Here is a 15069-nt window from a genome sequence, read left to right as displayed (position 1 = left end):
CATCAATGTCCACTACCTTGTTCTGCAGAACGACTAAATCCACACTGGTGTTATTTGTGATATTGACGCAACACTTAGTGCAGCGCCCTGCCGATTTTTATCAAACCTGCGACAGATGGTGTTGCCTTACTGCAAGCTCGGCGCCTTGGCGATTCGAGCTGTCTAAGGCTCGTCTTCAAGGGTGAGTGCCTACCATCATACGTAAAGGTCGGTCACTTTCGGTATATGGTACGACCTTTCGGACCCAAACCACTTCAGTGCAGAAGACGTTAAAGCAATCGGACATGTGAGTGTTCTCGGTCAAAATTCAACGGTATGCCCACGATATTACGAACAACACAACGCCGAGACGCTTCGTTCAATGGAGCTCAAGTGCCGAAATTGTGAAGGCTCGCACGTTGCATCCTCAAAAAAGACTGCCCACGCCTAAAGATAAAGCATAAAATCTTGAACAAGCTGGCAGGAAAAGGATCTTCACGCAGAGGTACTTTTGCTGCAATAAGACGACATTGTTCCCGGAAACTAAAGTCTACGAAATCCTCTTCAGGATCAAGAGAGATGTCTCGTCCGGCAACGCCACCTCCTCTTCAATTTGTCTCCAATAAGACCACGAATGTCAGCGAAAAAAGCGGGCATGTTATTGTGGCTTCATCAAGTGAGACGTGGCCAGCGCTGCTGAAGACGTGCGAAACAGCACAGCCAAAGCACTGGACTCGCCATTTAAAGCCCAATGTCGCTGCATTTGACCACATGCGAGACAAGGATCCGCAAGTGTTTTTCTGCTAGTCTCCCACAAATGTCATACGTCTACTACTGACAAACAGACACTCCGGCTGCTCGTAGCGCACTTCAAGTACGTTGACTCCAGTGCTTGAAAGTTTCGTATAGCACCATGGTGCATTCCTCGCTGCCCTTCCGCAATGAAGTCAAGAAAGAGCCTCTATTCCAGTGGAATAGAGGCTCTTGCCTCAAATCTAGCATTTCAGGTTTTAGGCACTTTGTGTTTGAAGACCGTTTTCCCACTCTCGTAATTTGGGAACCGAACCTTCAGAGTACCATCCACAATCCTTGCTATGAGGCATTCATGTCCTCTATCTGTGGTGATGGGAGCAACGTCATTGAAAAGATTAGATGTGAACTAACATACGCAACGCACCAAAACACCAAACCACCAAAACACCAAAACAAAGGATCTTACGATCACTCTTGTCGCCGTCTACATTGCTTTTTCAAGTCGCTTCGACTCCAAACGACTGCATGCCGCGTTCTCAGCGACACCCGGCTCTTCGAATCCCACCGGAGGTTTTAATGCTCACCATCCGCTTTTGGGGAGTTTGAAGATGGACAGCAGGGGAAGGACACAAGCATCCTTTGTCACGCAGTAGGATCTTTATTGCCTCAACGATGGTAGCCCGACATATTTACGATGGCTAACATACAGCTCCTGTCTAGATTAGATACCGGTCGCTCGGCGTCTTGAAAGAAACGTGCAATGGCTCCCACACATCGAATCACATAGAAGTGACCATATTGCTACATATCTGAGGATCAAGGAACTATTTAAGCACTCTGCTACGACTCTCCAACGAATTGACTGGTTGGCGTTTCGGTCACAAATGGAGGAAGTATGTCAGGAATGGAACCGTTCTAGTCTGTAACACGAAATTCAAAGAGCCATGCAAAAGGCTACGCGCGGCTTTCAGCCTTTCCCAAACTATGAAGAATTCGAAGCTGAGCTGCAGCAAGTACGAGCGATTCATCAGCGGGCTGAAAGAAGATACAGGCTAACTAAATCCATCCACGATCTCAGAGAGGGAAGGCGGATGGAAAAGAAGATTCAGCGCCGCATTGGTGCACTACAATCTCAAAGAGAGAGAGAAGTGGTTTTTTATCAAAGGAAAGCTTGGCACGTGCCAACCTTTTCCTTCTTGATAAAGAACCACTTAACTGGAAACGATTATGTGAGTTCTTGGATCCACGTCAACGCTTATCTCAGATTATGAAGAACCGTGCGTGGGTCACCGAAACAGCGTGTTCTTTTCAAATCTCTCGCTTTGCACCAATGTCGACGAGAACTTGAGATTGCTGGGTAATTTTGCTCAAGACTTGGCGGCTTGCAGCTCCAACGCGCACTTACACCATGTATCCATCCTGTGTCTCGGGACTCCCGTATGGATGTAATATTCTCGGTGTAGGAGGTTGAAGTAGCACTGTCGACTTGCAGGCGTTCTTCGTCGCCTGGTCAAGACGGCGTTATCTACGCGGAACTCGGCAATCTTGGGCACGACTCGTGCTGCTAAAGCACTACAACTAGTCTTGGCGCAACGGTTTCGTTGCGCGTCAATTGAAATGGTAAACCTGGTAAATCACTGTTAGATTTGACATCGTACCGCCCAATCGCTCTGGCCAGTTGCGTGAGGAAAATTACAACGGAAAATAACAACATGTACACAGCTGGCTTCCGGCGTGGGCGCTCGTCCTTAGGTAATGTAATCGATTTGGTCGCGTTTGTTAAATATCATAAACATCTCAAACGTCTCACTGCGGCATTGTTCCTTGACATAAAAGGCGCACGATAAAGTAGCCCATTATGCCATTATAGAGGCTCAGATTTAAGCCGGAATCGGTGGCCCCACTTTTCAGTGGCTATGGAGTTATTTAAACGACAAACATTTCTTCGCGATGACAGAAGACGGCGCCACGACTCGCCACCAAACATTCCGCGGAGTACCGGAAGGCGCGGTGTAGAGCCTGACACTGTTCAACCTAGTGCTCGTTGGCCTTGTCCGATGCTTACCCAACACAGTTCAAGTATCAATCTATGCTGATGGCATCTGCATCTGGGAACCTGCTGTAACACGACTGCAGGAAGGATCAATGCTACAAGAGGCAGCTACGTTACAATCGTTGTACGTTAGACCTGTCTTCAGGTCTAACAGGTCTTCCATCCACTCGGAAGGTCATGAGGCCTTACTCTGTAAAGTCAATAGGCAACTGATTGCAAACACACGGAAACACCATTTTCTAAGGGTAATTATCGACTGTGACCTATCATGGAGCCCGCACGTTTCATACCTAAAGAGGAGCTTAACGACAACACACCTCCTCAAATTTCTCGGCGGAAAGTCATGGGGCACATCAGTACGATCAATGCTACAGCTCTATGATGCCTTGTTTCTCGGTTTCGCAAGATACAGCCTCCCCGTGCTAGGCAACACCTGCAACACAGACCTGCGTGCACTCGAGGGAATACAGGCTCAAGCCCTAAGGACGTATGTCGGTGTTCCAAAGTGTGCGCCTACAGCGACAACAATTGTCATAGCGCAAGACCAGCCAATATTCGGCACGTTGCCCGACAACCGGCTCACCATCTTGCTTCTTTACCACATCCCCAGTGCACGAATTGTCTTGAGAACGCAAGCACGAAGTATGCAAGAAGTCTTATTCCACGGGCTATTTTCACTACGTTGTTCATATGTCACCTCTGCTGTAGAGTAGGTGGGCGCGTTTTCTCGCGGCGCTGAAAAATCAGCCTAATGTGACTTCACATCCTGTAAGTTTCGTATGACCTCCCTTGCAAGAAAAGCCAAAAAGAAGCGCATCGTGGCATAGTGGATCGCGTTCGCCATTCGCAACACGAGCGCGCAACGCAGCTGCCTCGATTACAAGGCAGGCAAACTCACCTTGGAACTCTTTCCGGGCCGCGCTGACGTTGGTCACAATATTGGCCACGTGGCCCAAGACGGCCGCGAAGAGAAACAAACCGAGCACAATCTGCACGACGAGGAACAGGTACTCTCCCTTCGTACGCGGCCGCGGCAGGTCGCCGATGGTGGTCAGCGCCAGCGTACTCCAGTAGAAGGCGTGCAGGTACTCGCACAGCACGTCGCTCGCTTCGCACGAGCTGCTACGGAACCAGCCGGCAGAGCCGAAGCCGTCTGTCGTCGAGATGATATGCGACAGGCAGGCGTTCCAGTGGAAAATCACCAGCACGTAGTGCGTCAGGTTCACGGCGCGGAACACGTTCGGGTAGTTGGTGTGCCGCTCGGTGCGGTCCAGGAAGGCCCAGAACCGGTAGATCTTAACGAGGCGGAAGCAGCGCAAGATCGAGTTGAAGCCGATGGAGAGATACAAGAAGTCGAGCGGCAGTAGGCAAAGCGCGTCGATGTAGAACATGGTTGAGTTCATGTAGTGCGCGCGCAGCTTCTCTGAGTCGGTCTGTAAAACCCCTTCTTCGAGGAAGCCCGTCCGGAAGTGGAAAAGTATGTCCAGCACGTACAGGAAGTCGGCGAGGTAGTCGAGCGCGAACCAGACGAATATGCTGGACGCGCTGATCTCGCAGAAGGAGAAGCGGTAGATGATGACCCAAAAGTTGTAGAGGAACGCCACGCTCACCACCATGGACCAGTAGTAGCAGAGGCGTCCCGACGGGTCGAACACAAAGGTCCATTTGCAGCGGGAGCGGTCTCCCGCCCCGCCGCCGCCACCGCTGCCGCCTCCGACGCCTCCTCCCGTCACGTCCCACTTCTCGAACTCGCGCTTAATCTCCCGGCGGCGCAGCTCGCGCGTCTTGCGCGGTATCTCCAGGTCGGAGCTGACGTGCGCGCGGTTGATGAAGGCCAGGCTCGGGCGGGACCGGACACCGTCGGCGGCGGCGGCTGACACTGATCCGCGGTGCTGCAGCTTACCCGCTACGGTCTCCAGCAGCGACTGTCGTGACGAAGCCGACTTGATGTTCTCCGAGGAACGACCCGTGTACAGGGGCGACGAGCGGCGCTCGAGGCGCTCACCGCCAGCGGAGGTGATGATTCCTGGCACCACCCTGGGTCCGTTGGTCGTGAGCGAACCGCCGCCGCCGTACTTGACGTTCTCGGGCGCCGCGTTGCTGACGACCGCGATCTCGTCCAGGTCGTCGTTGACGCGCATGTCCTGCCGCGAGCAAGGCGTGTACTTGACGATCCGGCCTCCGGGCTCCACGCAGCGCGCGCCGCCGGAGCGGAGCCCCATCTTCTTCATGCTTACGGCCGCCGCGGCGAGCTTGCTCGCGCCGCTGCCGAGCCTCTTCTAGGTTGGGTAGAGCAGCGCGCGGCCCATGCTCGCCTCAGGGCCCGCCCGCGCGGCGATGCTCTGGCGGGGGCCCGCAGCCGTCACGGACGCGCCTGCGCTTCTTCCTCGCCGCCGAGCACGGACGACGGCGCCGACTCATGCGAGGGCCGACGGGCGACGACCAGCGGGCCGCCGGGCCGCATTCACCTCGAGCAGCAGGTGGCACGCCGCGCAACCATCGCCGCCGCGGGACCGAGCCAAGGGGGGGACCTCCAGGTCGCGGTCACGGCGCGCCCACGCGCCCGCGCTGGGATCCCGTCGCGGTCTTCCTCACGGCCGGCGGCGCGACGTCGACGACCGGTCGCGTCACACTCGCCGCGGCGGCAAACCCGGGCCGTCTGTCGTCGTCGGCGTGCGCAGCAGGCTTCGCGTACGATCCACCACGTCCTCGGCGCCGGTGTTCAAACCAACAGGTGTTTGGCGCTGGCCCACCCGCCGCCGCAGCGCTTTCCTCCGGTCAGCTCCCCCCTTTCACACCGCCCGTCGCCGCCGCCTCCACGGTAGGGAAGATTCTCACTCACGGAACATCCCCACCACGGTCTCGGACGCCGGCGAAGCGACGGTGAACTTCGAAGGTCGGCACCGGTGTCGCGTGCACTTTTTTTTTCTGGGGTCTCGACGCACCACTACACCTTGCACTCTTTCTTGCTTCGTTTCGAACCCTGTGCGAGAGGGAGAGGGAAGAAGAAGAATCGCTCGCGGCGAGCGGGTTCAGCCCAGCTCGGCAGAAATCATCGACTGGATCGCGATCGCAAGGCGTCGCGCGCTGCGCCGCTGCCGGCTCACTCGGCGCTCTCCTCTCGGCATCCCTCGCTTCACCCTTTCCCAGCCTCCATCTCGACGCCGCAGCCGCCGCCTAGCTGCTCGCCCTTGCCTGCGCAGCGCCAAGGGAGGGTGGCAGGCAGCGCCTCCCCAACTTCCTTCCGTTCTTCCCTCCTGTGCGCCGGCCGCGTCAAACCCTCATCCTTTTTCTTCCCCTCTCGTCCATCTTCTCTCTTCGCGAACAACTGGCGCCTGACCTCCTCATCCTCCGCGGTTGGCAGAGAGGTTTGGACGGAGTCCATTAGGCTCGCCGGGGGAGGATGGCGGTGGGCCGAACGAAAACGACTGGGCACCCTAAGCTCTAGTGACTGCCGATTTCTGCTGGCGTAGCAGCGGGCCCCTCTAGTGTGCCACAAAAAAGTAGGGATCGAGGAGAGAGCGAACTTCGGGATGCCCGAAGAAAGCAAGCCGCAAACGTCACTCAGGAAAAGAAGACGTCCAGCGTGCGGTACGTGGGGCGGACACGTGTTTCCGTCGCTCTCGCCTCAAATGTCCGTTACTTCGGATTTTTCTTAAAGACGCTTTAATTTGTAGCAATACGAGCTTACAGTGGCATGAGCCATTTCTATTAAACTGCTTGGAAATACAGGAGTATCCAGATTCTATTACCACTTATACGGGCTACCATTAATGCTGTTTTCCTTTATTGTTTCGGATACTTGCGTGTGAATTGTGGGATTACCGTTAATTCTTACTCATATTAAGGGGCACACTCATTTTGTAGAACAACTTCCCTTTCAAGCTTACCCATTTTATGTGCAGTTTTTAGTACACGAGCGCACGTGACTGTCATCTACCCAATGACAGCTGTCGAAGTCATACAGCTGTCACGCGGTCATTTAGGGGTATAGCCAACACCTTTGCTCGCCTGCTCAATGCCGCTGCGCACTGCATTGGCTTGGCGCCTCCCGCGGTAAAGGCAGCTCGCAGTTTGCGGTGACCAACGCCAATACCGATGCCTCGTCACTTCCGAGTGGCAGCCGAGGAGCCAGGCGTTGAGCTGAGTTAATTCTGCCGAGTGACGCCTTTATGACGCGGAACAAATAATTACGCGAGACATAGCACAACCAAAACAACTGAATCGGGCGTTTTAAAGCACAATTAGTACTGTTATATCACAATTCGCGCCCTCAATTCAGTAATTGAAGATATCGTTAATTCATTTAGTTATCCATAGTTCAATTATGAAAAAAAAATCCTCCCGGTGCGATACGTCGCTGCTGACAGAATACCATTGGTTGCGTCCTCGTGTATTCTATATTTTATTTTGAATAGCCCAGCTAACGCTAGCTGGGACACCCTGTATTTTATGATTGAGAAGGTAACCTGACACTCGTATATGCCTGAGACTGTCACAAGCGAGCCGCTTCTTTCTAAACTAACCCGCCGTGGTTGCTCAGTGGCTATGGTGTTGGGCTGCTGAGCACGAGGTCGCGGGATCGAATCCCGGCCACGGCGGCCGCATTTCGATGGAGGCGAAATGCGAAAACACCCGTGTACTTAGATTTAGGTCCACGTTAAAAAGAACCCCAGGTGGTCGAAATTTCCGGAGTCCCCCACTACGGCGTGCCTCATAATCAGAAAGTGGTTTTGGCACGTAAAACACCATAATTTAATTTTTTTTTTTCTAAACTACGTGCGTAACTCGGGTAAGAAGCTGGCCATCGCGTATATCCCTGCGAAAGGCAGCTTCTGGCGCCCGCGCACGAGTCCTGCGCGGCCTCATTCGACACTCGCCTCTTTCTGCCTGCGCAAGCACCTCGCTCGCGCCACTACCCGGCAAACTGAATCAGTCCCATCTTCCACCGCACAGCCAGCCCGCATGCTGCACCGCGGCGCGAGTCGTCGAGACCGGCCGGAGCTGTCGCCCCACTCGGGGCTCGCTAAAAACCTCGAGCATAACCAGGAGAGGGACCAAGCGGTCGCCCCCTCTTTTCCTCCGCGATCCCGCATTCTTCTCCGATGCGCACGCAGGTGCGACACCGAAGAGATCCTGGAGACAGAGAAAAACAAAAGGAAAAGTCATTGCAACCCAACGGAAGAGTGTACCCCTTCGAAGCTATAGAAGTGCTTACTGGGAAGTTCCTGTTCATTCGTCGCGTGTTTACCACGAAGGAATGCGAGCATTATCGTTCCTTCGGTGGCGCGCCTTTTGAGTGCACTACTATACACACGCGCGCTTCACGGGAAGCGCGCGCTTTCATCCATTTACGGAAGTCGTGTCGTCTTGCAGCAGGTTTCTTCGTGAGCTACCGTTAAACATAGAAGAAAAATATATGTGTAAAAAAATGTGTGAAATTGCCTACACCTTCATGGCGAATGGAATGGAAACGCACTGGTTCATTCTCCAAAGTGAACATCTCTATCATTCGAAAAATGTCTGTTAGCCTTTTTTTTTATGTTTCTCTCCTGCGCATAAGGCGTCCAATAATACGACTGTTTTTGTGTCAGCATATTGTTTATTACTTTGTATGATTCTAAGTTCGTCGTTCTTTTTTTTCTTTAATGGGGTAAGATGTTGATGCAAGCACATATCTACTTTATAAACTCTGCGATATCCATTACTTGTTTCCCTTTATTTTTCTTCGGCTGGTTGTTTTCCCATCTCCAATCATTTTTATTGATTCATAGTATTCTTGTGCTCACATTATCAGGGTTACACGTGGTCTCTTTGTTTAGACAATGAATTCTGGGCTCCATTTCGAAATCGAAAGGAAGTCGGACGAAGCAAACGTTTACCAGCATCTCCGCGTGAATCCCGAGAAAACGCTGTCTATCTATAAACTTATTTATATGTCAGCAGGCTCATCACCTTTCCGTAATTTCTTTTTGAATAAAACATACGAGAAGTGGTCGCACAAAAAATGAATAGCCGTAACAAACACGGTGAAGAACATTTCGTTCCAGAGCTCAACATGTTGTGTATTTGGCCCAGGCCTAGATTTCTGCGGAACGAAAGGGCGTATGGTGCACGAAATTAATATAACCCGTAGCGCCAGTTGTTCATCAGGCTTCGGGATATTTGCGATGGCAGCACGACGATATTAGAGCATGTAAAAAAAAAAAGAAGATTAACTCGCTCACAAAATAACTTCGTTTCTGTTGATGTAGTGATGAGTTTGAGTCTACGAGTCGCTAGTTGGCCTTACACACGCCGTCCTGAGCTTTGAAACGTCGTTTCTCTTCGCAACCCACGCTTCTAAGTCCTCCAACGCGCAGAAAAAAAAATAATTTACAGGTAGGCGTGCCTGATAAGGACAAACGGTAACAGAGGCCACATTAACAAAGCTTTTTCTTCCTCAGAATTGCTTGTGATCTGGCTGGTCATCTTTAGTGGCAGTATGTCCAACATCACAAATGACTGGCCGCTGTTTTTAACAATTCCAGCATAATATCTTTTTTGATGAGTACAGCCTGAGAAAATTGGTGAATACATACCTTCTGGCCTAATTCACAAATCTAGCACTTCAGTTGGAAAAGTTACAGCGCTGCAGACAATAACAGGAGAAAAAAAGAAATACTGAAACAAATATCTAATTTCGCTCTACATGAACAATTCTCACAGTGAGCAGCAAGGTGTGTTACGCTGTGAACTTTCTTTCAAATGAAATCAGTTTCCTTGTCTGATACACAATGTAACTCGGCTCGTAATCAGGATAAGCTCTTATGCTAAAATTTAGAATATTTCGTGAGAGCGAATTCCAGCCAGTCCTGGTGCTGGAGATTTCTTCAGTTGTAAAAGTCTGCAAGCCAAAAGCGAAGAGAAATCGAAGAGCAATTGCGACGGAACAACTCTGTGAATTTGATCTCGGATTACTTCGAACAGCCTGTGCACTAAGGCTTCCGCATGTCATATGACTTAAAGGCTCCTCGGGGCAAATTACTTGAAGTTAGTACTTAATGTGCCAGGGGTGTCTTGTGTCTTTGTTAGTGCAAAAAAAAACCATGCCGATATGATTAACCACGTCTCTCGAATTGCCACGTTAATTAGCAATTCAAGCGAATCATTTTACAGATCTTTGTGGCAAAAACAAACCGATTAATATCCGCGTCATACAAAAACGGCGTGCATAACTATAATAGGGCGTTAAAACTTAAACGACCTATTCACGTGAATTTATCCCTAAAAAAAAATGCACATAGTCACCTGCTTTGATAAAAAAAATATTCGGTTCGGTGCGTGCATACAGATGTAGGGTCAGGAAACTGTGGCGTGCAATTCTTGCTCGACGTTTTTTAAAGTAAAACCACGACGACAACAACAAAACGCAATGATCTATCGAAAATTGCAAAGCGCACGCGTGCGCAGTAGGCGCGTCGCGCTCATTTGCGTAAATGCAGAACACCGCAAACGGAGCTGTCGTTCAGCGCGTGACAGAGGAGGCATTTCGCGACTTCGTCTCACGCGGAGCGCCCAAAGCTAATAAGCACAAAATTGCGCGCGCCCGTAATTACGGAGAGCGAAGCACCGTGGCCGTCCTCTTCCGGCGAACTCGCTGTGCCGTTGCGAGCCTTATTTAGGGCGGCGACGGCGGTTTCCCGCCATATTACGCCGCGGTGCTCGCCGAATAGGTTACCTTATGCAGATCAGTTTTCGTAATCTATAAAAACAAGCCCCGGGTGTGAGTATCTTTAGTTGTTTATGCAACTAGAAACACAACACCTAATCGCAGCCGCCTCTCTCTTTGTACAAAGCACGCTGCAGGCGTTTCCTGCTTCAGCTGATAATAGGCGCTATGGTGGGGGATGCGTGTATTACGGGACTGCGTGCTCGTTTGACCTCGACCCGCCTTCAGACGTGTGCGCGTGCGTGCGTGTATCCGTGTGTACATGTGTACGTATGTGTGTGTGTGTGCGCCCACAAATAGGCTAATTAAAAATGTCGCAGGGTCTAAAAAATGCAGTAAACATTTTTTTTTACGTCGCTGGTAAAATACCGGAAACGTACGCAAGCAGAGTGAACAAATGGTACGTTGCCGAGACCAAGATTGTTCAGCTCACTTATTAAAAAAAAAATTATGCGCATCCAACGCACATCGTAGAATGTATGTGAACAAAATCTTTCGTGAAGCGGTCAATCAAGTGCTACGGACTTGCCCATTTCACTCCTGCATCTTGGGCCTAACAAAAGACGGCTCGCGCTCGCATGCGCTCTCGCTCACCCATGCTACGCAATGCGACACTCGGGGCGAGCATATCAAAGAGATAGTTGGCGTTGGCATGACAGAAGCATAGATGCGATTATTAAGAGCATCCGGCATCTGCGCTCAGGGACAGAAATTCTATCCCGCCAATGGCACCGTACTTGTAGTCTCTATTTAAGAAAGAGTTCTTCGGCACAGCAGCGCCCAGCTGCCATGATCATTAGAGTCTGGGAGTGTTCGCTAATAAAACTGCGCTTTCATGCAAGGCCACGGATGTGTCCTATTCATAGCGTCCAAATTACTTTCTGTGGAATGAACAGTTCAGGAAAGTTGCACTGTATTCCGTCGTGCTCGTCAGGGACATATAGGGTGCATTTTTTTTGTTTTTATCTTTTTTTAACTGCGCCAAATATTTAAGAATTGCCTCTGACACTTGATGTAGCCCTGAATGCAATTCTAACCCTTGATCTAAGTTACTCGCTGAAGCGACCATTACCTCCACGAGAAATCGATATGCTGAATTGAATATTTAGCATAATTACTGTAATTAGCTGTCTGATTATTTATTTTACGGCGCCTTAATTAATCAACTAATTATAACTGGCGAATTCGCAAGGCGTATTCGCTCGGAAATAATTCTCAGCACTGAACCAGTTCCGAGATATTAATTTTCAAATTGTCCGACGGGATGCGTTGGTTCCAGTTACTTCTTTTAATAAAACGCTGTTGTATGCATTGGATCACAATTAACTGTAACACCAATGCATTTTGTCGGACACACTGAAAATAAATATTTCGACACTGGTGCGGTCCAGTCATCATCATCATCATCATCATCATCATCATCATCATCATTATTATTATTATTATTATTATTATTATTATTATTATTATTATTATTATTATTATTATTATTATTATTATTATTATTATTATTATTATTATTATTATTATTATTATTATTATTATTATTATTATTATTATCAGCCTGGTTACGCCCACTGCAGGGCAAAGGCCTCTCGCATACTTCTCCAACTACCCCGGTCATGAACTAATTGTGGCCATGTTGTCCCTGCAAACTTCTTAATCTCATCCGCCCACCTAACTTTCTGCCGCCCTCTGCTACGCTTCCCTTCACTGGAATCCATTCCGTAACTCTTAATGACCATCGGTTATCTTCCCTCCTCATTAGGTGTCCTGCCCATGCTCCCCCATTTGTTTTTGTTGATTTCAACTAAGATATCATTAACTCGCGTTTGTTCCCTCACCCAATCTGCTCTTTTCTTATCCCATAACGTTACACGTATCATTCTTCTTTCCATAGCTCGTTGCGTCGTCCTCAATTTAAGTAGAACCCTTTTCGTAAGCTTCCAGGTTTCTGCCCCGTACGTGAGTACTGGTAAGACACAGCTGTTATAAACTTTTCTCTTGAGGGATAATGGCAACCTGCTGTTCATGATCTGAGAATGCCTGCCAAACGCACCCCAGCCCATTCTTATTCTTCTGATTATTTCATTCTCATGATCCGGATCCGCAGTCACTACATGTCCTAAGTAGATGTATTCCCTTACCACTTCCAGTGCCTCACTACCTATCGTAAACTGCTGTTCTCTTCCGAGACTGTTAAACATTACTTTAGTTTTCTGCTGATTAATTTTAGACCCACCCTTCGGCTTTGCTTCTCCAGGTCAGTGAGCATGCATTCACGTTGGTCCCCTGAGTTACTAAGCAAGGCAATGTCATCAGCGAATCGCAAGTTACTAAGGTATTCTCCATTAACTCTTATACCCAATTCTTCCCAATCCAGGTCTCTGAATACCTCCTGTAAACACGCTGTGAATAGCATTGGAGAGATCGTATCTCCCTGCCTGACGCCTTTCTTTATTGAGATTTTGTTGCTTTCTTTATGTAGGACTACGGTGGCTGTGGAGCCGCTATAGATATCTTTCAGTATTTTTACACACGGCTCGTCTGCACCCTGATTCGGCAATGCCTCCATGACTGCTGAGGTTTCGACTGAATCAAACGCTTTCTCGTAATCAATGAAAGCTATATATAAGGGGTGGTTATATTCCGCACATTTTTCTATCACCTGATTGATAGTGTGAATATAGTCTATTGTTGAATAGCCTTTACGGAATCCTGCCTGGTCCTTTGGTTTGCAGAAGTCCAAGGTGTTCCTGATTCTATTTGCAATTACCTTAGCAAATACTTTATAGGCAATTGACAGTAAGCTGATCGGTCTATAATTTTTCAAGTCTTTGGCGTCCCTTTTCTTATGGATTAGGATTATGTCAGCGTTTTTCCAAGATTCCGGTACGCTCGAAGTCATGAGGCATTGCGTATACAGGGTGGCCAGTTTCTCTAGAACAATCTGCCCACCATCCTTCAAGAAATCTGCTGTTACCTGATCCTCCCCAGCTGCCTTCCCCCTTTGCATAGCTCCCCAAGGCTTTCTTTTCTTCTTCCGGCGTTACCTGTGGTTTTTCGAATTCTTCTAGACTATTCTCTCTTCCATTATCGTCTTGGGTGTCACTGGTACTGTATAAATCTCTGTAGAACTCCTCAGCCATTTGAACTATCTCATCCATATTAGTAATCATATTGCCGGCTTTGTCTCTTAACGGATACATCTGATTCTTGCCAATTCCTAGTTTCTTCTTCACTGCTTTTAGGCTTCCTCCGTTCCGGAGAGCATGTTCAATTCTATCCATATTATACGTCCTTATGTCAGCTGTCTTACGCTTGTTGATTAACTTGGAAAGTTCTGCCAGTTCTATTCTAGCTGTAGGGTTAGAGGCTTTCATGCATTGGCGTTTCTTGATCAGATCTTTCAAATTTCAAATTCAAAAATCAGTTTATTGAAACGACTAATAAGAAATACATGTGAACCATCTGGGCCCTTAGCCTTCTCGGCTAGACTTGGGCCCATGCAGGAAGTGCGAAAAAATCATTATAGCGAGACAACTCAGTATTTTACACAGGATTCATGTAACAGCAGTTATACAGCAGTTATATACAAAGGCAGGCGAAATGCTCAAGAAATTATAGAATAGTTCGGAGGACAACATAAAAAATGAATAAATAAATAAAAAAATGAAATGAAGAATGCATCAAACAAAAAACACAGACTTATAGTGGAGTCGAATATTGCTGGCTTCGGAAAAATTTTGTTATATCGGCGATTGAGAATTGACCTACTTTTAAGTTAGCAGGCAGTTGGTTCCAAATTTTAGCGGTGGCATAGGCGATAGTTCTTTTACCGTACACATTATTAACAGCTGGAAGGTTAAAACGACAACTGAAAAAATTTCTAGTTGGACGAGATGGATATACAAAAACAGATGATGATAGTGGGATGTTATGGTTTAGTATATGTATAACCACACAAGCTAGTTTGAAATCCCGGATAGCAAAGAAAGGTGTAATGTCTAAGTGACGAAAGAGCGGAGCGGATCTATCTGTGTGTTTACTATGTGTTATTATTCGAAGTGCTCTTTTTTGTAATATTACTATTTGATTTAAGTACGTGTTATACGTAAGTCCCCAGGACTCCACGCAGTAAGTCATATTGTTTTGAAAAAGGCAATAATACAAAATTTTTAATGTGCGAAGCGAAAAGAACTTTCTAGCTTTTATTAGGATAAAGCAAGCCCGTCTCAATTTGCTGCTTACTCGAATTATGTGAGGATTAAAATTGAAAGCTGAATCTAGAGTTATACCAAGATCCTCCTGCGTCTCCTGCGATAGCTTACTGGTATCCTGTCTGGTGTCTGGTGGTAACCACCCACTTCTATTGCACACGCCTTAATGATGGCCACAAGATTGTCGTTCATTGCTTCAACACTAAGGTCCTCTTCCTGAGTTAAAGCCGAATATCGGTTCTGTAGCTTGATCTGGGAATTCCTCTATTTTCCCTCTTACCGCTTACTCATTGATCGGCTTCTTATGTACCAGTTTCTTCCGTTCCCTCCTCAGGTATAGGCTAATTCGAGTT

General features: G+C 48.4%; 1 protein-coding gene across 1 annotated transcript in view; it reads right to left on the bottom strand.

The window, feature by feature from the left end:
• The window catches only part of LOC142572017 (cyclic nucleotide-gated channel alpha-3), a 373120-nt gene extending 367296 nt beyond the window's left edge, over positions 1 to 5824 (bottom strand). The window contains exon 1 of the mRNA XM_075680805.1: positions 3684 to 5824. Coding sequence (XP_075536920.1) covers positions 3684 to 5016 — 1333 coding nt within the window. The 5' untranslated portion in view covers positions 5017 to 5824. The remainder of the gene's footprint in view (positions 1 to 3683) is intronic.
• Between the last annotated feature and the right edge of the window lie 9245 nt (positions 5825 to 15069).

The sequence above is a fragment of the Dermacentor variabilis genome, chromosome 2, assembly GCF_050947875.1.
Source record: "Dermacentor variabilis isolate Ectoservices chromosome 2, ASM5094787v1, whole genome shotgun sequence".
Taxonomy (NCBI): Eukaryota; Metazoa; Arthropoda; class Arachnida; order Ixodida; family Ixodidae; genus Dermacentor; species Dermacentor variabilis.
The sequence above is the reverse complement of the archived record's forward strand: the minus strand, read 5'-3'. Positions and strand labels throughout refer to the sequence as shown.